Raw genomic sequence first — 24,733 nt, forward strand, 5'->3', positions numbered from 1 at the left:
ACATGCCAGGACTTCCAATAAACTGTGGGTCGATGTGAAATTTTATTGTGATATTATGAGTTTTTGTATTTTTAGATAAATTACACTCAATATTTTTTTTTTGAAATTCAGTAAAAAATATATTAAAATTTGACAATTTATCAACCTTTTTCTCTCTATTTGATTCGGCAATGGCCAAACTATCGCACAATTGGAGAAAAAGAAAGAGAGACCAACATACAATCGAATTGTGGTTAAAACTTTTATAGATATAAAGTAACAGTTTCAGGAAAATGTAATTAGAGTTGTAAAGTCATTAGGGTTTCATCATTTCTCAAATATCGGAAATATCTTTACTTTTTAATCAAACCTAAAGGACTTTGAGTATAATTTATCTTCTATTTTTTGCTAATTATTTATTGTTGATAATGTGAGAATTAAGTTAGGGCAATTTTATGGAGGGAGGTTTTTTTCTTCTTTTTTTTTTTCATGAGTAAGTGGGTATTCCACTTGCATGTTGAAGTTCGCCACTTGTATTGGTACATATTATGCTTTTCACATGTGAGAATGAGTGTACATGGGCCAACAGCTCCATTTCAAAAGGCTCACAAGAAGATAAACCCTACAAGTTCAAAAAAGTCTACCAAGCAAAAAAATCTACTAAAATAGCCCTCATTTTATCTTTTAACAGATAAATTTATGTCTTTCCACTAAAATCATTTGTAAAAGTAAGCATATATTTGTTAGATCCAATGGTAGTAGGCGTGACTAGCTCAAAAACATTTGAGTGCACAAGCTCTAGGCGATGAAACGTGCATTTGATTTCCAACTTGTGAAAGGATTTTTATGTTGCTTGTCCATGATACAAACTTCACAAATCTTGTTGGGGTGATTTACCTTTTGGCAGGCCATAAACCAAAATTTTCTATCCCAAGACTCTTAATGCTTCGAAATTTAAATGACCATACCTTTTATGCCACAGGGTACTTTCATCATCCTTGATAATCTTAAGGCATTCAGACTAACTTACATTTAGATGGAATGAAAACACGTGATTTTTGGCCATCTTTACTGCCATAACCAAAACATCATTCTTATCACGCATGAAAAGTGTAGTCCATTTCATTTGGATGTTATATCCACGCTTTAGTAACTATCCCATGTTGAGAATGTTATTCTTCTTCTCTAGTACATAATATACATTGCTGATGTAGCGATGATTACCAGTCTTTAATTGCAGTGTGATCATGTCTTTTCCCTTGAAAGACTTGTGACAAATCACAAAAAATGATGGTGCCACTGCAATCTTTGTCAAGCTTTACAAAAAACTCCTTTCTCCCACACATATGATTTGATAAGCTAGTGTCTAAATACCAAACTCTTGAATTTCTAGTGTTCATGCCATTATAGGCCATTAGCAGACCCATCATCTTGCTTTTCTTCATCATTAGCATAATTAATTTTCTCATCTTTCTTTGGAGTAGCATTTAGAGGCATAATGACCAAACTTTTTGCAATTATAGCATTGTATGATAGATTTATTATACTTCCAATTTGACTGACGTCCACAACCTTGTCCTAGGCCACGATTGCCTCCATGTCCTCTTTGACTTGATGGTCCTTCTCCATCATTATTTTTGTCACTCTCTAGGCTAAATTTCTCAACCCTTCCCTCGAACCATAGCTTCTTCCTCAATGACTTTCTAGTTTCTCTTGGGTTGAGGGTTTAGTTTGGAATGCTTGCTCCAGAGGCTTGTCATCACCCTCGAGCCTCTCCTTGTATGCTTGGAGTGAGCCTATCCATTGCTCCATCACTGCAAAAAAAGGAATTATTTGCGATAGTTTTAAAAATCGTCGCAAAACATGATATTTTGTGGCAATTTTTCAATTGCCACAAAATATGTTTTTACGGCGGTTTATCCAACATCTTGCGACAATTTTGAAAAATTATTACAAAATTAATTAATTAAAATTATAAAATTAAATTTAGGGGCGATTTTTTAAAAAAAAAACCGTCGCCAAATTTATTAATAAAAAAATTCAAAAAAAATAAATTTAGCGGCGGTAAAACCGATGCAAAATTCAATAATAAAAAATTAAATTTAGCAGCGGTTTTGACAAAATCGCTGCCAAATTCATTAATAAAAAAATTCAATTTATTAGTGGTAGTTTTGTCGAAATTGCCGCAAAATTCAATAATAAAAAAATAAATTTAAAAAAACTTAATAATTTAAAAATAAAATTAAATTAAATTTTACAAACTAATCTATTTTTTATATTTTTTGATCAATTAATTAATTTATATCAATTAATTTGTTTAATTTAATTCAATTAAATTAAATAATTTATTTATTTTAAATTTATCAATTATTTTATTTATTTTAAATTAATTAATCAATTAATTTATTTAATTAGTTTAAAACATTTTATGTTTAATTATTTAATTTAATATGTTTACTCTTTTTTAGGTGTTTTGAGAGTTCAATTAATTAATTTAATTAAAAATAAAATTTTTATTTTATTTTATTTTATTTAATTTGGGGCCAAGTATAATTTAAAAAACTTGAGTTTATGGGTCCAAAACGAATTTTGAAAAATAGTGGTTCAATTATTTTATAATTAATATGTGCCAGTGTATTACAAGATGACTATGCAGATCAGGTGGCTACGCGCGGGTACGCACGTACGGGAGGTCAGGGGTGATAGAATTGAATTGATATGTCACACACCAAGAAGGGGGGTGAATTGGTATAATTAAAAAAAAATTCTTTTGAGAAGCAAAAATACTTTCGTATGGTGAACAATAAAAATGAAATCTTATCAATGATTAAACAAAGTTAATAGAGCAAATATGCAAACGTAAAAGGGACAAGATGAAGAGTAGTGAAGACACAGATTTATAGTGGTTCAGCCTTCCAAGCTTAGTCCACTACCTTAACTATCCATTAAGGATTTTAAAACCAATTTCACTATCAAATCCCTTACTCAATACGAGCAGGTCCTCTAGTCATTGACTAGGTAGTGTACAACCTCCCAATTTAATGGGGCCCTCTAGCTACTGCTAGGAAAAATACAGAAATTGAAATAGAGATTCAAAGAGTACAACTCTTAGTTACAAGCTCTCTCTTTAAATGAATGATCGAGACTTAAAAACAATAGAACAGAAAGATATTAAAGCCTCTTAAATGAGAGTATAGAGAGAGACAAATAAAATGCTCGATGAAACAGTGAAAGCTCGGTAGTTCAAATCTTCAATGTGTTCAACAGCCTTCAATGTATCTTCAACCACCTATTTATAGTTGATGGTGGATAAGTTCAAAATTTGGATCGTTGTGGGTGGTTGGGTGAGCATTAAATGCGTAAAAAATTAGCCGTTATAAGTTTCTGTTAAACACACATTACAAAAAAATTGATTTTTAGCGACGATTTTTTTGCGACGGTTTCTAAAACCGCCGCAAAAAATGAAATTTTGCAGCGGTTTACAAACCGCCGCAAAATACTATTTTAGCGATGGTTTTTTTAAGATTTTGCGGCGGTTTTGAAAAACCGTCGCAAAATTCATTAAAACATTCAATTTTGCGGCAGTTTTCAAAAAACCGATACTAAATTTAGAAAATAATTAAATAATTAAAAAATTAAATTAAATTTAGCGGCGATTTTAGAGAAACCGCTGCTAAATTAAAAATAATTAAATAATTTAAAATTTAAAATTAAATTAATATTTGCGGCGGTTTTCGAAACCGTCGCAAAATTTATTAAAAAATTTAATTTAGTGGCGATTTTTGAAAAACCGCCGCAAAATTCATCAAAAAATTTAATTTAGCGGCAGTTTTTGAAAAATCGCCGCTAAATTCAAAAATAATTAAATAATTTATAATTAAAATTAAATTAATATTTGCGGCGGTTTTGAAAAATCGCCGCTAAATTAAAAAATAATTAAATAATTTAAAATTAAAATTAAATTGAATTAAATTAACAAAAAGAAATATAAAATCTTAAAAGAAATTTAAAATTTAATTTAAATTAATTAAAAAATCTTTATATATATAAAAGTCGGACAGTTTTGAAAAAAGAAATTTCCCCCAAAACTTGCATTAATGATTTGCAATTAATACTTATTGTATTAATAATTTATATTTTGTAATTTGCATTAATAATTTAAAATTTTCAATTGCTTTGAAATAATAAGTAGTAATAAAATTTTCCCCCAAAACTTGCATTAATGATTTGCATTTAATACTTATTACATTAATAATTTACATTTTGTAATTTGCATCTTTATATATATAAAAGTAGGATAGTCTTCAAAAAAGAAATTTCCCTCCAAAACTTGCATTAATGATTTACAATTAATACGGATTGCATTAATAATTTGCATTTTGTAATTTACATTAATAATTTAAAATTTTTAATTGCTTTGAAATAATAAGTAGTAATAAAATTTTTTCCCAAATTAATGATTTGTATTTAGTACTTATTGCATTAATAATTTACATTTTGTAATTTGCATCTTTATATATATAAAAGTAGGATAGTCTTTAAAAAAGAAATTTCTCTCCAAAACTTGTATTAATGATTTACAATTAATACTTATTGCATTAATAATTTACATTTTGTAATTTGCATTAATAATTTAAAATTTTCAATTGCTTTGAAATAATAAGTAGTAATAAAATTTTTCCCCCAAATTTGCATTAATGATTTGTGTTTAGTACTTATTGCATTAATAATTTACATTTTGTAATTTGCATCTTTATATATATAAAAGTAAGATAGTCTTGAAAAAAGAAATTTCCCTCCAAAACTTGTATTAATGATTTACTATTAATACTTATTGCATTAATAATTTAAAATTTTCAATTGCTTTGAAATAATAAGTAGTAATAAAATTTTCCCCCAAATTAATGATTTGCGTTTAGTACTTATTACATTAATAATTTACATTTTGTAATTTGCATCTTTATATATATAAAAGTGGGATAGTTTTCAAAAAAGAAATTTTCCTCCAAAACTTACATTACTGATTTACAATTAATACTTATTGTATTAATAATTTGTATTTTGTAATTTGCATTAATAATTTAAAATTTTCAATTGCTTTGAAATAATAAGTAGTAATAAAATTTTCCCCCAAAACTTGCATTAATTATTTGCATTTAGTACTTATTGCATTAATAATTTACATTTTGTAATTTGTATCTTTATATATATAAAAGTAAGATAGTCTTGAAAAAAGAAATTTCCCTCCAAAACTTGCATTAATGATTTACAATTAATACTGATTGCATTAATAATTTGTATTTTATAATTTGCATTAATAATTTAAATCTTTCAATTGCTTTGAAATAATAAGTAGTAATAAAATTTTCACCCAAAACTTGCATTAATAATTTGCGTTTAATACTTATTGCATTAATAATTTATATTTTGTAATTTTCATTAATAATTTAAATCTTTCAATTGTTTTGAAATAATATGTACTAATTATTATAAAATTAATAATAAATTTTAAATATACGAGTTTTTCAATGCTAATTGTTTTGTATTAAATTTGCATGAGTTTTATGAGAAATATTAATAGACAACTTAAACTATTAATTAAGTCATAGAAAATTATCTATTTATTGAAAATATTATTTTTATATCTTTATTCTATGTATATTTATATAATATTAAAATATGATAGTCAAATAAAGTATTTTGCCAAGTGTCAATCAATGGTGAATTTTTTCCCTAAAAAATTTGCATTAAATCAAAGGTAGTGATTAATTAATTATTAATTACTTTAATAATTATATTATAGTCTTTAAAATGTGATGTCTTAACAAATTCATAAAAATTTATTTAAGGTTGTCAAATGCTAAGCTTTTTCAATGCTAATTAATATTTAAGGTATCACATTTTTAAGACTATGGAAGAAATCAAAATTCATTTTTTAAAAATTTTGTTATTATTGAAAAAACTTATTCTTACTCATATTTAAGAGTTTTAATTTATATTTATAATTATAATATAATAAATAGAAAATAATGAACGTCTTTAAGTGGAAATATTATAGATTTTATAATATTTATTTATAAATAAATATAATATAATAAAAAAAATTTATAAGTATATTGAATTAAAAGTGTTCTCCATTAGCATATTGAATAGTGAATAATTAAGTAAACTTAAATTTTTTCAACATGATTAAAGATTAAAAAAATTATAATTATCAATTTTGTTAAAATTATTTAAAATAATAAATTTATTTTTTTATTCTTAAATTAAACTCTCCCATATATCACACAGGTTCACCACTAGTTAACTAAAAATATAATTTAAAAAAATAAAAATAAAAATAAATTTAACAAAATTTTAATAATTTTAAAAAATATATAATTTTTTTTATTTTTAATCAATTAATTTATTCCTTTACTTTTTTAAAAAATAATTAATTAATTAATATTTTTCTTTCTATTTTAAAAAATATAAAATATAATTTTGGAAAGTAGTGGTATATAATTTATATATGCGGTTATAAAACAAGGGAGGTTGGCAGATCAAGCAGTTACAAGCATGCATGTGCATAGGAGAGGTTGTGGGTTCGAAACTGGGGAAGGTTCCAACCTTACCACGTGGTGCACGGACATGCGGCCACGTGGCTGGGCGGGTAGGCGGGTCCAACCAAGTGGGCGCGGGCGGGTGGGAGAAATTAAAAATTTTAATTTTGTTTTAATTTTAGCGGCGATTTCTAAAATCGCTGCTAAAATTTAAAATTTTAATTTTTTTAATTTTAGCGGTAGTTGAAAAACTGCTGCTAAATATTTTAAAAATCACCGCTAAATCACTAATTTTGCAGCGATTTTAAAACCGCCGCAAAAAATATGATTTGCAGCGGTTATTCCAGCAGTTGGTCAAAACCGCCGCTAAATGCTTCGCGACGGCTGATTGTCGACAGACAGAAAATCGTTAAAAACCGCCGCTAAATGCCAGTTTTTTTGTAGTGACATAGTCGACAGAGAAAATAGGTTAGTCGACTATTTTATCAAATAAAACTAGCCATTGTCGACAGACAGAAAATCATTGTCGACTATTTCTAACACAAATTTTTTATAGTCGACAGATATATAGGCATAGTCGATAGATGTAAAAATATGAAGAGGATTTTGAATTTTATTAACAAAAATAGTCGACAAATAAAAAATCATAGTTGACTATCCTTACTTGATAGTCGACAAATGCAAAAATAGTCAACAAAAGCCTTAAATAGTCGACAGATCAATCCAACATAGTCGATTGTCCTTATGCATAGTCGATTATTCTTAACAACATAGTCGACTATTTTTAGGCATAGTCAACAGAATGAACCACATAGTCAATTATCCTTTTGAAAACATTGAAAACTTAATAAATCCTCATTTTGATTCTTTTGAAAGCAAGTTGAGATTATCAAATATATATTTTGAAACAAACCACACTCAACTATACTCAATATTTCTTTTATAGGTTTTCATACCTTGCTTCAAAACTCATATATTAAAAATTTATTTTCTCATTCATATAATCCATATAGTAGAAATTGATTTTCATATAGTCATTATCAAAACTATTTTATTACCAAGAGTAAAATATCAAGGGGATTGAAACTTGGCGAATGCATTTGCTGGAATAAATTCTAGCAGGCACGGTAGGGCTGGCGGATTGGCGCATGGCGAGGGTTCGTGGTAGTGGTTGGGCTTGGGTAGGCCTAGCGCGCACGAGCTTTTGGCTTGGGTGCGAGAAATAACCGTCGCAAAAAATTAACAAAATTGCATTAAATTATTTTAATAATTAAATTTAATATTAAATTAAATAATTTAATATTAAATTCAATTAATTTTAGTGACAGTTTTAAAACCACCGCTAAATTTAAAAATTCACTGCTAATTGCGACGATTTGAAAATCGCTACTAAAAATATCATTTAACAGAGGTTATACCAACGATTGTTAAAAATTGTCGCTAAATACTATGCAACGGCTATATTAGCGATGGTTTTGCTAAATCACTTTACAGTGGTCAAAAACTGTCACTAAATGCCACAAAAAGGGCAGTTAAAAATCAATTTTTTTTGTAGTACATAGTTATCTCTTTAACCATGTTGGAAGGTACTCCTTCCTTCTTTTGAAATCCAACCATGGTGTATGTGTGTGTTGCGTAAGAGACCAAACATGAACAACGAGGAAGAATATCTTATTGCCGGATTTCGTCAAACACTTTGATACAAGGCCTAAAGCTTATAAATAGAAATACAATACATTAAAGGTTTTATTGGAATTCCAAAAGGCTTTCTCGATTTCTTCTAGCATGCTGTATACGTGGGCTTCCTCAACTTCTTTTTTTTCTTCCAGATTCATTTACTTTGCCTAGACTTCGGTGCAAGTTTAAATTTTCAACACGTGTCACTCAGTGTTAATGAAGGGGTAAACTTCGTATCGAAAGTTGCAGCTGCCGCCGACAATTCTCCCTCCTTGTTTGCCCTCGCAGCAATCTGGGAACTCACTGACAATAGCCTCAAGGCACTTTTTGCAGTCATTGCCGGAAAGATCTCTGGTGCATTGAACCAGTCCGTACACTACCCAGTTGAAATATATGGGCTCGCTGGCACCAAGCTCTTGCTCCCCGGTAGCGTACAAGACTGGGCTTGTATAAGCTTTGTTCACTAACCGGGTTAGCAGATTCTTCGTTTTCTCGTTGAAATCCGGCTCTTCCGCATCATCCGTGTTGAATAGATAGAACTTGTGCTTGTTGTCGATCTGCCCGAAGAAGGCCTCGTTCGAGTACTTGTACAGGCAAGTATCGTACCTGTTAGAAGAACAAAAAATTATATTTTTAAAAATTTTAATGTTTTCTTTTGACCTCCTTCTTGACTTTGAGTCATTTTGAAATTTTGAAAAGATCAAAATAATATAATCGATAAAAGAAAATATACATACATATATAATTGAACTAAAAATAGCTTAAACAAAGACAAACCGTATTCATATAATTTAAATTTGAGCCGAATGTAAATTAAGAGTACCATACGATGGCTCCTTTACTGGAAGGGCAAAAGACTCTAATCTTTTTGCTTGCTTCTACGATGCAGGTTGTGCAGTCCGACTTAGAGGCGTCGCCCCGGCAGAGGGCCAGGCCATTGGCTCGGGTTAGGGCCTGGCCAACCGAGCCAACTCCAAAGCCGGTTGGGGGAACATTGGCTTGGAGGAGGCTTGCTAGTTTACTCAAGCTGAAATCATAGCCGGGACTTATAGAGTTCTTATCGAAGCAAACATGGAAGAGAGAGCTTGCAGAAAGGAAAGGACTGGAGAAGCAGAGCATAAAGGGAATGATCAAATATGGCTTTGAGGAATAATGCATTTTGATTTTGGATTGAAAATTGGGGTGTGGGTGTCTCTCTATTATGATGGGTTAGTATATTTTTCTCAAATGACTTGCACCTTTATATGGTAAAAAAAATAAAAAATTAAGATAACCAATAGATTCCATAAATGGTGCATTCGGAGATGATGATGTTATTCGATTATTGAGTTTGTGCGGAGTGTGTCAAATTTGATAACTTAAATTATTAAATTTTATTTCAATAAGTTATTGGACAATAGACATGATATCTTTATGTTTCTTTTCGTAACTTTATTTTGCTTATATCTTGATTTGGGGTGTAAGAAAGGGGGAAGAAATATTTTTATAAATATATCTATTACTTTTCTTATCTTATCCTACTTATTTCTTTACTTATTTATTTATTTAAAAAAAATAATATTATTGTAACTTTATTTTTTTTAACTATTTTGTCACTTTTTTTTTCTATCAAAACAAACTAAAGTTATAGTAGGTTGATTTATGTTTCATTAATTCTTCTTAAACAATAAAAAAATAACTAATCTTATGTTACTTTTTTTATCTTACATTTCATTATATTACACATTATTTCATTATTTACTCGATCTCTCTTTCAAACATTGCATTAAGGGCTTCGAGTTTTCTCCCCGAAAAAACTATTACTTGGAGAATTTGTAATTTTTCGTGTAAAAGCTATATTGGATTACTTCATTAGGGTAGAATCATGGGCACGAATATTGAGACCAAACCAAGTTAAGTACCTATATCTTTATATTTATTTTAACAATAACGATGATTGTTAAAATTAATAAGAGTGTTTCAAATATTATATCTTATAGAATAACAAATTGGGACTACCAAATACAACAAAATGTCACTATTGATAAATGATAATAATGGCATTGTTTGAAGCGGCTGACCTTTTGTTAGTGGGAAGCCTTCTGAAAATTGTTATTTGCATGCCCACTTAAAATGAATCTCATTGCAGTGGACACTTGTGGCTTGCCCTAATATTTTATGTTTAGCAATATTATGCCCTTAATTTTATCCAAAAAATAATGATTAGTTAAACTTGACTTTTTAAGTCCATCAAATTTAAAAATACATGCCAGGCCTTCCAATAAACTGTGGGTCCATGTGAAATTTTATTGTGATATTATGAGTTTTTGTATTTTTAGATAAGTTACACTTAACATTCTTCAAATTCAAGAAAAAGATATTAAAATTTGACAATTTATCAATCTTTTTCTCTCTATTTGATTTGGCGATGGCTAAACTATCGCCAAACCGGAGAAAAAGAGAGGCCAACATACAATCGAATTGTGGTTAAAATTTTTACATTTATAAAGTAACAGTATAAGGAAAATGTAATTATAGTTGTAAAGTCCTGAGTGGTTTCGTCATTTTTCAAATATCGAAAATATCTTTACTTTTTAATCAAACCTCATGGGCATTGAGTATAATTTATCTTGTATTTTTTGCTAATTATTTATTATTGATAATGTGAGGATTAAGGTAAGGCAATTTTATGGAGGGATGTTTTTTCCTTCTTTTTTTCTTTTTTTCATGAGTGAATGGGTATTTCACTTGCATATTGAAGTTCGCCTCATTCATCATATATTATGTTTTGCCAAGAGCCCCATTTCAAAAGACTCGTAAGAAGATAAACCCTACAAGTTCAAAAAAGTCTACCAAGCAAAAAGACTCGGGAGACCTTCTTTACTGGAGGGCTCTTTTAATTATGGGACTCCCTTGACAAGACTCAAAAAAGAGGTTCTTAAACCCTCTTGAGCAGTCTTTGTGAGAGATTCTCTTAATATTTAATGTAAACTATTGTTTTTAAAAAATTTAAATAAACAATGCTAAGATTATGAGAGACTCCATCACCTGTCATTTAATGTCTCTATAAATAAGCGACGACTCTTTCTCTCCAAGTATGCAAGTACATTATACTAAACTCTCTGTATTCTCTTCTAATTTTCGACAGATTTAAGTTAAGTATTTAATGGGTTATGCAGGAAATACTTTACGCCGTTTAATCAACTTTATTTTTACATAATCTTGATAGCTTGAAATGATTGCCCAACATCTATGTTATTATTATTATATATTCAAGCAATAACAATCTTATTAATTTTTTAAAATTATTGAAAAAAGATGAGGTCCAACCTAAAGGACATTTCAAGAAGTGGATAATTTTTTTTAATTTCTTCAGTGGACATTCCAACATCTGTGCCAATATAGGTTGTGTCGACCCAATACGTTGGGCTTTTTTTTAAAATAAAAAAAATTGAAATACAAAATTTAAGATGAATAATATTTTAAATTCTTTCAGTAAATAAGAGATGAAATATTTACACTTCAAAATCTTCAAAAACATAAACTTGAGATGGGACTAGTATAAAAGCAAATATTATTTTGATGAGAATAAATGATTAACATTTTCAATCAATCTTGAGATAGTACGTGTTTTAAATCGGGCCAATGTTCAGCATTGGATATATATAGATTGTGTCTGTATTTAGATTTATATGGGGGATGCATCAGGGAAAAATGTCACACACTCCTAAAAATTAGTTGAACGAAGCTGATTAAAAAAACAAAAGAAAAGGGGATAAATAAACCATTGAATAGAAGGCATGTGGTGAAAGGTAAGCCGAAAGACACAACCTTGGGGGGCCTCTGGTCCTTCACATGGTAAACACAACAACCTTTGCAATTAATAAACATGGTTAAGCGGGAATGGCTTGAACTCTTGAGCCCATGCCCGGAGGCCATGCCTAGTCACATCTCATATGGGGTGCTCAACGAAAATCATGCTTTGACCTTCCTCATGCAAACTATAAAAACCCTCAGTGTTTTGATGGCAAATATACATCAACTCCATTTCTATTCATTAATTACTCCAATAATTTTTTATAAATTGGGTATTAACTTAACGGTCGAAGCATATACAAACTAAGGGAGAATAGCCCTAAGATATTGCAGCAAAAAATTTTGTGTTGACATGGGTCCCATTCTTTAGCAACATCAATAGGCCCCAACTTTAGTAGTATTCCTTACTTGGGATCCTCTCTGAGTAACATGTCTCTACGCTAAGCACCTTCTACTCAAAGTCAATAAAATGCCACATAAGGGGAGGCGTCAGCAACTCAAGTTCCTAAGTTGGTTACCACTAAGTGACTGGCTAATCTAGAGCCACAAGTCTGAGCCTTGACACAGGTGCTTAGGATGTTTGTTAACAATTAGTAGCAACCGAGACACGTCTTCCTATCCCACTATACTTGGTAGTAAGAACAGGAATGAGACCTTCGATGATAACACCACCGAGAATCACAGTCGTCCATACATCCTTCCAACAATGACCAAATATCAAAGAAGAAAATAAGGTGTTAAGATTAGGAGCACTTTTAATCAACAGTCCTCACCCGAAATTCATACAACAACAGAAATATAAAATTGTAATTGAAAATAATAAGATAATAAGGAGAAAGACAACCAAACCACAAGAAAAGACAATGATTTATCCTAGTTCGGACAGATTTAAATTAATCCTACATCCAGCAGTCCAAGAGCAATCCACTAGAATTCCAGTCAAGAATCAGTACACAAGAAACTCACAGAAACCTTCTTCTCTCTCTATCACACTAATACATTGCCTTCAACCCGAGATTACAAAGAACTTCTTAAGTTCATGCCTTTCCTCTCACAGCAATTCTCGTATTAAAAAAGAGTAGAAATCGAATGATCAGAATCATTCCAGTCTGCCTATCTATCTATTTATAGATGGTTTGATGAAAATTATAAAGGATAAATTAAAAACAACACAATATCTATTCTACCCTTTTATAACCAACTTAACTAGAACCTATCTAACTAATTTATTTCTGGTTATATCATCAATCTGATTTCTTCTGATTCTTTTGTAAGCATTCAATTATTCTGTGCAGTTTCTTAATTCACAGAAACTCTAATACCAGAATTTTAAAACTTATAATTTTCACATACACATTATTAATCAAGATTACATACCTTGATCCATGATGGTTAATTGAGAAGATGAAAATCTGCACAAAGGAATAGAATCAAAGTAAACCAGAAATCTGTTCTCTCTCTTCACCTTTTCTATTATTAAATATTTTTTTATTGATGGAAAACATTCACATTTATAGGTAGAGAGAGGCAATTTTCGTAGGCCAAAAAATTGCCCACTGTCCATCAAAGTAGGCAGTTAAAAAATCACCTAATTCTCAAATTGACCAATGAAATTTTAACCCACTAACCACTTTAATTTTATTTATTAATAATATTATGTGGGCCACAATAATAAGTCTTACATTCTCCCACTTGACACGCATAATATTCTCTCATTATGTGATATGTAACATAATGCGCATATCATAATGCTAAAATCTCTCATACATTGGCCACTTAATAAATCATCCTTAAAAAAAATAAAAAATATCATCCTTAAGTAAAGACCAATATGAGTCGTGGGAGTTGTACATCATTATTTTGACATGCTCCCTTCCATATACTACAATATAAATCTTCACTTAACATGATATGCAATGAGAAGTTTGATAATTGTTTAACAATAATGTCTTCATAAAAACTATCCCTCTCAACATTCACATAATCCATTCATGTATATACCAATAATTAGGACATGAATAATTCTTTTTTCAAAACAGTACATAAATTACCACAAAGTGTCAAATACACAAATATCATAAGATTACATAATATCAATGATCATTTGCAATAATGCCCATTTTTTCGACATGTTCATTAAATATCTTTGGTGACAATCCTTTTGTTAATGGATCTATAATCATAAGATTAGTACTAATATGCTCGATTGACACTCTTTATTTTTGAACCTCTTCTTTAACGACAAAGTACTTCAATTCCATATGTTTAGCACCTTTAGAGTTCTTGTCATTCTTTGAAAAGAAAATTGTTGCGAAATTATCACAATAAAGTTTTAGTCACTTGGCAATACTGTCGACAATCATAAGCTCTGAAATAAAGTTTCGTAACCAATTTCCTTGAACAATGGCCTCAAAGCATGTCACAAATTCAGCTTCCATAGTGGATGCAACAATGACAGACTGCTTTGCACTTTTCCATGATATTTGTAACACCTCGCCTTTCACTATAAGAATTTCGGATTTTAGCAACGTAATATTTCAGTCGCTAAATCAAAAAATCCATCACTAAATCAATCTAGTGATGGATTAGCGATGGACTTTTTTTGTCGCTAAAGCAATCGTCGCTATCTTTTTTTGCGACGGATCCATCGCCAATTTAGCGACGAAAAATTTCTGTCGCTAAATGTATTTTTTTTTAAATTTAGCGACGAAAATTTCCATCACTATTTTTTTAAGAAAAAATAAAATTTATTTTAGGAACAGAATATTCCGTCACTATTTTTAAATTTTTTTTATAAAATATATTTTTTAGCAGCAGAATATTTTTATTATTTTCCATCGCTAAAGCATATTTATAAAAAAAATTGAAAAATAAAAAATAATAATAATAATTAAAAATAAAAAAATTATATACACTACAATCCTGACAAACATAAAATTATTAAAAAAGAAGATAATTAATTAATACTTAAATATTTAAACTTTAAATATAATAAAAAACAGAATAAAATTAGAATCCTAACAAACATTTCTAATAATTTACTGAAAATAAATAAAATAACACACACACACAAAAAAAGAAAGAAGCATAAAAAATATATGAGTAACAAACAACATAATAAATATTTTTTTAATGAAATAACATAAACAAAAACATACAAAAGAAATAAATAATTTCTTTCTTTTTTGCTTGGAAAGAAAGAAAAATAAAAAAAATTAAACATAAAAAAATAAACTAATACTAAAAACACTTCAAATTTACATAAATTTAACTTGAGCTGCAAACAAATTTTAAAAATCAAAAGTAAAATAAATATCAAAAAATAATAATAATTTAACCTTGGCGAGAGCGAGGGCGAGGGGCAGCGAGCGAGGGTGAGCTGCGAGCGAGGGCAACAGAGCGAGCAAACGATAGACGAGGGCGAGTCACGAGCAAGAAACGAGGGTGAGCAGCAAGAGGCTAGGGTGATGCAGCAAGCGAGAGCGAGAGAGCGATGGTGAGACAACAAGGGCGAGGGCAAGGGCGAGACAACGAGTGAGAGGCGAGATCAAGCCAGGGCGAAGCAGCGAGCGAGAACGAGAGAGTGATGGCAAGACAGCGAGCGCGAGGGCTAGGCGGCGAGCGAGAGGCGAGATCGAGCGAGGGTGAAGCAGCGAGCTAAAGTGGCGTGAGGGTAAGGGTGAGAGGTGAGGGCAAGAAGTCAGAGAGGGTTAGAGATTTGGAGGGAGAGGGGACTTAGGGATTTTTAGGGGAAAGGGAGGGGGATGGAGGATTTGGTTAAGAAAGAGGTGGGGAGTTTCCCGCCTCTTGGATTTATTTATTTTTAATATTTATTAATTAAATAAAAAATAATATAATTTAAAAAAAATCTTATGGTAATTATCTAAAAATTTAATTATATTATAAATCTAATAATTATAATAAATTAATTTGATATATTGAATTATTTATTAATAGTTTGTTATCTTAAAAAATTAATTTTTTTCTATAAATAAAAATTATACTAAACAAATTTTAAATTGCTGAATTTATCTATAACTCAGAGACAAAATTAAAGAGCACAAATAATAAAGAGATATATTTATTTTTTTCTTAGTTAACATTAATATTTTATACCTAACACTTAAACTTTAAAAATAAAAATTAACCCCTATAGTTATTTTATAGTATAATTATTAAGGGGAAAAACCATTCCGTATCTTCGTCCGAAAATCATTTCGAACTTATCTTGATACTCTGTTATCCTGATCAACACATGTCACTTCTCTGATTGTTTATTATGAATGACTTAATTGTATATTTAATTGTGTTACAATATTTATATATTAGATAGTGATATATGATATTGTTATCAAGTATAAGATACAATGTCATCCATATATTATGATTTTTAAACTTTTTAGCTTAGCTAAAAATTCTCTCATTTATAAAGAAAAAGAGATTGACAAATAGCTTTTAGACTCCTTTTTATATAATGTACTCTCTCAATATTGTTTTATTTTTATGATTTCTAAAATTTAGAATAAAGAAAATTTTAATAATATTATGATTTTTAAACTTTTTGTTTATTTTTCAAATGTAGTGTTTGTTTACATTTTGTACACATTTAATAAATATTACAAATAATTAATTATTATACATTTAATATTTTTTTTATTTTATACACATGAAATATATTAATTGATATAGTTAGAATTTAGCAATATTATGATTTTTAATATTAATATATTTATTTAAATTTTATAAATTAATTTTTTTATATTCATCTCATGTTTAAATGTATATTTAATTTTTTATAGAATTTAAATATTTATATATTTAAATATTCATCCCAAATTTATATATTTATAAATTAATTGAATAAAAAAATTAAAAATTAAAAAATTAACTTTAATTTTTAAATTTTTTTGTTATTTAAATTAATTTTAATTTTAATTTTTTATTATAAAATTTAGCGACGGAAATCTATTTTCGTCGCTAAATTTTAATAATAAAAAATTTAAATTTAAAATTTTATTTAAATTAATTTTTTATTTTTAAATTTTGCTACGGAATTTATTTTCCGTCACTAAAATTAGTGACAGAAATAAATTTCGTCGCTATATAACTTTTTTTTTGTTTTTTTATCATTATTAAAATTTAGCGATGAAAAATTATTTCCGTCGCTAAAATTAGTGACGAATTATTTTTTCTATCACTAAAAAAATAATGTTTTTTATTTTTTTTACTTTTTTAGTGACGAAATTTTTTTCCGTCGCTAAAATTCGTTGCTAATTCTCTAATTTTTTTTTTTTTTTTTGCAATCCATCTCTATTCTGTCGCTAAATATCGTTTTTCTTGTAGCGTTCCTAGGGCATTAGGTAACGTAAGATTTCGGAGATATATTTTTTCCAACAGAAACTCAACATAAAAATCGTTCCCTGAAGATCCCGTTACACATTCTCAGTATATCAACTTAGAATCATTAATAAATTAAAACAGATGAATCACCTCAAATGCGGAAGCTAGTTCAAAACCTTAATAGAATATAATCGAACTCACTTTATTCATAACATAAAGCCAAACCAACGTTTTACATGACGTCAGCAAAATAAACAACATAATTGAAAATGACATACTATAAATTATCCACTAATCACCGTCACTCCTCAGCAATCTCTTTTCCCTTCACACTGTTGCTTTCACCTGGAACGTTTAAATATTCCAGGGATAAAGTCCATATTAGATGATGAATCATCTAAGTGAGAGTTTAAAAACACATTTTCACGAATGAATGGAAGACATGAAATAAACCAACACAACCCGGCAAGCCTTAGCCAAGAGAATCCCACACAACGCTCAACCTTACCACGAGGAGAGAGCAATCTCTCTATAAGCCATACCACCATACCGACATATCGACACGATGCGGTTCTAGCTTAAGAGGTGCAAAGTCAACGTATCTCCCCAACATCTCGGGAACAATCGTTACCACTCCTGGCCCATGAGGGTCACATCAACGCTGGAACCCGGCTCACCACAATTATGTCAAGGATTATGTTCCCACTCAAAAGCATCCAAGAACCACTACCCAGTCCCAACTCAAATTCGATATGGACCACCTAATCATCCTAGTGCAACTTTCCTGACCATACGACCCGGCACAAAAATCGAGACAACTATCCTGGCATGCACACCAGCACAAGATACCCCTATATATTATTCCGGCAAAGCCCTTGGGAAATTAGGGTTACACTATCCAGACAACATTTTATGCTGACATCCCATATGAACAACAAAAACGCATGACAATGCCACATTTCACAACTCAATGCATCATATAAACAACGTTTTATAAAATACAATACACAAGTATAAAACATTTTAGGGACGAACCTCTCTCATGAAACCAACAGTCACCGGTTATCGGTTGCATGCAATTAAAACCATTTTGCATGAAATCACAACACATTTAGATAGAACAAGTACCAAGTTTTTAGGGCAGAAATACCCATAATAAGTTAATTAAGTTTTAGGTAAACTACTCACCTTGAATGTATTCGAAATGCCTTGATCCACGTGCAATGCCTCAATTTGTGTGTCACACCTCAAACACCTGTACTTATACTCAACCTCGAACCACGATACTCCCTAAACACCATGTTTAATTAAAGTAGCATCAAAATCTATTTCCCGTAATTTTCTTTATTTTTCTCCTAGTTTTCACCTCGATAATTCCAAAATAATTATCTTCTCAAACATTTTCCCAAAATTTTCAACATAATAATTTCTAAAATAATTTTAGAAAAATAATGAAACAAATTTCTGGAAATACCCCTATCCCACGTGCCCTATGCGTGAAAGATGGCACGTTCAGCCACGCACTGGTCTTCTTCCACGTTTCCGGCTGCCAATGACTACTCTGATGGTCGAAATGAGCAGACCCCCTTGAAGCCCTTCCATAATCGATCACGATGTGATAATTAATAAGAGAAAACCCATACCAAAAATAATAATTAGTTCTCATAAACTAGAAATAAAATTATTAAACTGTGCCATAACTCAAGGCAAGCAAAACTCAACCAACAAAATGTAAACTTAAATGAAATATCCCTCAATGCTGAAAATAAAATGTATAACAATCTCTAAACTAGTCAACCATGACCTAGAAATCTTATAGGCATCGAGTGGCCTCCACGTATACACTGTTAGCGTTCCCCACTGCTATTACTAGGACCCGCCTCAAGAGCTACCTCGCTATGACCTGGAATGGTGAAGAGTACAAGGTGAGTCACAAGACTCAGCAAGTCATAAGTAATGAACAAAAATTTAAAGCTGAGACAAAGAAAAGCTGAACTCGTCAAGACTGACTCATCTCACAACTCATAGATAACCGGTCATAAACTAATGGATAACTAATATGAATTTGAGGGAATTAATATATTGGCATGTCTTATATGGTTGCGTAAGTTCTCGTATAGATGTGGAATAAATAAACATCACTCATGCAGGTATATATGCAAAACTGACCAAGGCCTATATATATAAAGAAGAAGTCTCATACCTGCCTATTGCTGAACCTGCAACCATATACATCAGACAAATACTCACTAGGGTCAGACACCCCTACTCCATATCTAGGAGCGAACACAAAAGAAATATCATCTCAATAGTATTACTAGGGATGCCGCCCCTCGCTACCGGTAGTGGGTAATCTCAAAAGAACTGAACTCACCGGATCCCTTCGTGGACTAAGCCGCCTTAAATGCCAAATGTTCAAATACGTAATAGCACACAATATGAAGTGCTCCAAGTAATCTCATGCTCCATGCTCATACAACATGAATGCACATAAACTCAAATAATCTTATGCAATGCATGTGTCTTAATTCTCATTGTATTGGAGACTTGATACTTTGGATTAATTATGTAAACATAGATTTTTCTTACCCTTGTCTCAATTTAGTTACTACTCCTCAACCTATGAGATTAACTTAACCCTCTTATGTATCTTGAAAAACAACAATGAACTCCAATTTCATATCATAAGGGTTTAAGACTTCGAATACTTTTGCTAAATATTGAGGCATCCAATATTTGTCTCTTTAAGTTTTATATGGAGGGATGAAATTAAATATTAATCTTTTAAATTGGTACCTTCTCTTCTCACTTCCAAACTATCCCAATAATGTAATTATTTTAATTGAAGTTCAATCAAAAGATAAATATTAAACCTCAAGCCTTATGAGTTCAAGGATATGCTAGATGAATAAGACTTGCTTACTATTATTTTTAAAGCATAAGATTTCTTTAAATCTTATCAATATTTAGTTAAAATAATATAAATTTAATTTAAAACTTGATTAAAGAGATTTCTACTTGTATTAAACTCATATTAGGATGAAAAAAGAAATATATATATATATTTTTTCTGTGCTACAGTAATATTGCTACAGTACATCGCTACAGTAACTTTCTGCTTATAAGTTGAAATCTTACGCAAAGCCTCTGCAATTCTATATATATGTATATTACTTCCAAAATCAGACCACCATCTACAACTATTGAGAAAGGTAATTTAAGAGGACTTATACCGCATTGAAGGGAACGAATTCACAATCAATCAACGATAATTTTTCAAAAGAAATGCAATGGAATTCAAACAACTTATTCTCTGCAACTCATATACATATATATATACATATCCAAGAACGTATATATATATATTTCAAGAACTCCCTACATACAAATATATATATATATATCATCAATCTTATAAGCTACACCATTCCAAAGGGAAAATTATGATGAACAAATCATAATAAAGAAGGATCGAATTCTCAGTTTATCAACAATAGGGTCAAACATTGCTGTGATAATGTTATACAAATATTTATATCTATATGTACATGTAGATGGAGGAACTTGAACAGAGAGCCAATGGGAAGGTTATTGGCGTGAAGAAATTCAAGAAAATCATTGATTAAGAGGTTTAAATCCACATAATGAGAACAAAAGAGAAGAAAAAGAGAGAACTTGCCTGCCAAAGTAAAACCAAACTCTCTGTTTGCAAAAATCAATTTGTAGAGCCTCTGCTTTTCCTCTCCTTCTTTCTCTCTTCTCAAAAACTCTCTCTGCCTCCTTCAATCTTTCCAGCGGCGTGAAGCCACATTGCAAGCCATGCAATTTATATATAGAGGCCTTGAAACCCTATACGTCAAAGTCCTAACTCAAAATTAACTCTTAGTTTTTATTAAATTAAATCACTTAATTCTTTTGCTCCCCTCCTTCCATATATGTCCTTAATCAATTAATTCAATTCCTCCCAAAAATCTTTATTCTAATAAAAATCCCAAAAATTCAAATAATGATATTTTGCCTTCTTAAAAATTTTAATTACTCAAAAATTATTTTCCATGGCATAAAATCCTCTTGATTCCCAAAAATTTAAATTCTCAAATTTCCAAATCCTCAAACATATTTAATTTACTCAAAATTTCATAGCCCCTCTCATGGGTCACTACACGATGGCACTACTAGCTGGCCAAAAGCTCACCAAAAAAGCCTCCAAAAAGCGAGTTGTAGGCGCGGTTTGGCGATCCGCCTCGCGTTTTTCGGCGATGCTCGAACAACCTCCAAACGTACACCAAACACTCCGAAATGCTCCAGATTTGATCCTTGATCCCTCAAGACCAAAAGCCCTCTATCCTTTACCTTCGATTCACTCCAAACTCGACCAATTTTTGTGTAAAGCTTCGGCCAAACCCTTGCTATTTATAAGGAATTTTCGGCCACATCTCGACTAATCAGAGGCCAAGGCTTGGCCCCCAAGCATCCCTCCGTCATATACTACCTCCCCCAGCTCTCCCTCAGCCTGTCCCATCCCCGAAAATGGTGGCCACGTGCAGTGGTAGTGCGGCAACCGTTTTTGGCTATGTTTACACTTGACTTTTTCTTAATTGCACTTTAGCCCCATTGTTTCTTCAAATGCCATTTTGGCCACTTTCCATAGAACCCCTAATCTTTCCAATACTACCATTAAGGCCCACAAGTTTTGTACACTTCGATTCACCCTCGAAATTTCTGAAAAACTATCATTTTGAGTTCCTCGGACAAAATTAATAAATTACACTTAGGCTCGATTCATTGTTTTGACCCTAAACCCCTTCGTTTCAACCCGAAAATGCTCAAGGGTTGTTTCATATATAAAATCTAAGTCCTTAAAACACTCTGTTGTTTTTTCGGAAGTATCCTACGTCGATTCAATTTTTTAGCCTGTTCCAAAGCTATATCGAAAATCGTTCATGATCCAACTTCTTTTGATACCTAAAATCATGCCTCGAATCACTCGTCAGTACTATTCTATTTTCCTTAAACATCTAGGGTCCGGGGTACTCCTTTCGATCGATTTGGTCATTTAAAACTATGTTAGTGTACCTTATAACCCTGTTCTTTCGATAATTCCACTTATACCCTTCATAAAATATCATTTATAATCTCAAGAATTTCCTGGGTATTACAATATTGCTTGTAACAGCCCACCTCTTCAAGGGTGTGTTATGCCTTAGGAAATTTGGGTCTTATTTTTTTATTTTTTTTCATTGCTCTCGAAATTTCCTAAGACCTATATAGTGCTAGACGAGATATTTACACTAGAAAATAAATACAAAGCGGAAGCTGAATCGAACCTGCTTATGGCAATACATTCGTGAATAACTGCACATAGTATTTAATACAAAGTTATTACATAAGCTTCTGAAAATAAAATAAATGTACATAATTTTTAAACTACTCATATTACAACATAACATGGCACATTTCCTTGTTTCCTAACGTCTCGCGTCACTACACATTTTCAACCTCAGTATCATCACTGCAAGTCCCGACTGGAACGTTGAATGTTCCAGGGGCAAACCCAAGTTAGATGATGAACTATCTAAGTAAGAGTACATAATGCTATGTCATGTGTGTATGCAATGTCTTACCTCGTAAGTGTCAACTGCACCCTCAGGCTACCTACCATTTTAGTGGCCACCTTTATCGAAGCCGAGGTGCATGGGTGCACCCTTGGTAAGGCAGCGGTGCTAGTTCGTACTCCCTACGACCTCATATGCGGGTGATTAATGACATCGACGTGTATTTATGCATTTCATAATTATGTCATGGATGTAGTCTACGTGTTGGGTACATATCATAGCATGTCAATATGATGTAAGCATTCTTGAAGGTAAACATTTATAACCGTACTAGCTAAGTTCGAAACGGTACACTTACTGTTAAGTTATCTCCAGAAGCGTGTCGACCTCGAAAATCATGCCGAGCGGCTATTTCTCAATCTTCTTGCCTTTAAGGACTCCTAAAACATCAATTTATTTTTAGAATATCATTTTACTATTTTTCATAATTTCTTCAATTTTTCTTTTATTTCTAAGCCTTATCTCTTCAAAATTACATAAAAATTATCTAGACTTTCATAAAATCTAATTTCTCTTTACTAATATTCCTTAAATAATATTTCCAACATTTTGGAATTTTCTTGGAATTTTTTGAATTAAATTCCTATTTTTCCTTATTTCCATAATAGAAGAACTATTTAAATAAATGGCTAATTTAATATTTTCCAGAAATATTTTTCACAAAAAGACATAAACAATATTTCAGATTTAATAAAAAATTTTACAAAATTTTATTTCTTTTATTTTTATTTTTTTTATTCTTTCTGGCGGGCGCGTGCGGGCCACACATCTTCGCCTCACTTGTGGGCGCGTGCGGCCATGCACCCGACCCCCCCTTCAGGTCGTCTTCTCCAGCGGCCTTTTCGCCGCCGGCAACACTGCCCGACTTTTAAGCTTCGAAAGAAGCTTGCCTTCCCCTATTATTCAACCTCCCGAACCCAAAAACACCCTTAAAAATGAGAAAAGAGTAGCAAAAATACCTCAATTGCGTGATGAAGCCTCGGCTCCGGTGAATGGCGCGATTTTTCGGCGAGCTTGGATCTCCTTCTTCACTGCTCTGTTGGCCACCAAAATAACCAGAAACGTTGACCACAAAGCAAGTACTAAGACCTCACTCACCAAGCTCTCAAATACTAATCAAATCGAGCGATTTATGAATTAAACTCTTGGATGAAAAGCTTCGCTCGACCTCGGTTATTTATAGCCAAAACCCCGTAGCGGAATGTCCCATTGAGGCACCCACGTGCCCTAGAAGCCATACCCGGCGTCCTTGCAAGCATTAAAACCCCCCTTAACCCTAGATGGCAGATTGCAAGCGCGACCATGCTCTGGTCGCGCGTCTACTTTGTACAATCCATATTTTTTGGATTTTTATATATATATATATATATACGGATATATACATATATACATATATATACCTTTATATCATACACATATATACATACGCATACATTTATATCTATACCTATTTATTTCAGGCATATATTCATATACATTTATGCCTATTTACATTTACATACTAATATTTACATATACATTTACACTATATTTTCTGGCATAAGCATATAAATTAATTACATATCATATAAACATAATTAAACTAAATTAATTACATATCACTAAAAATATAAATTTAATAAACATTTAAAATTTTGCTACTAAATTTATACATACTCACTGAAATTTCTCTAGGGTCTAAAATCAAAATTTTACGGTATCTCAGGGTATTACATTCCTCCTCCAACCAAGAGGAACAAGTAGTCAAACGTAGATTTTCTTGTATCAACACATCCAGCAAAATTT

The 24,733-nt window shown here is 31.0% G+C and overlaps 1 protein-coding gene and 1 pseudogene across 3 annotated transcripts in view; both read right to left on the bottom strand.

Moving 5' to 3' along the window:
• The window catches only part of LOC127791678 (cysteine-rich repeat secretory protein 38-like), a 66,435-nt pseudogene extending 64,644 nt beyond the window's left edge, over window positions 1-1,791 (bottom strand).
• Window positions 1,792-8,171: 6,380 nt separating this feature from the next.
• The window catches only part of LOC127792549 (cysteine-rich repeat secretory protein 38-like), a 102,735-nt gene continuing 86,173 nt past the window's right edge, over window positions 8,172-24,733 (bottom strand). For 2 of the 3 annotated variants that reach the window (XM_052323076.1, XM_052323075.1), the window contains exon 3: window positions 8,172-8,804. In XM_052323076.1, the coding sequence (XP_052179036.1) occupies window positions 8,402-8,804 (403 nt within the window). In that variant the 3' untranslated portion in view covers window positions 8,172-8,401. Of the gene's footprint in view, window positions 8,805-9,021; window positions 9,404-24,733 lie in introns of those variants that run through there. The other variant, XM_052323077.1, reaches the window with a different exon arrangement.

This window comes from Diospyros lotus, chromosome 15 (assembly GCF_014633365.1).
Source record: "Diospyros lotus cultivar Yz01 chromosome 15, ASM1463336v1, whole genome shotgun sequence".
Taxonomy (NCBI): domain Eukaryota; kingdom Viridiplantae; phylum Streptophyta; class Magnoliopsida; order Ericales; family Ebenaceae; genus Diospyros; species Diospyros lotus.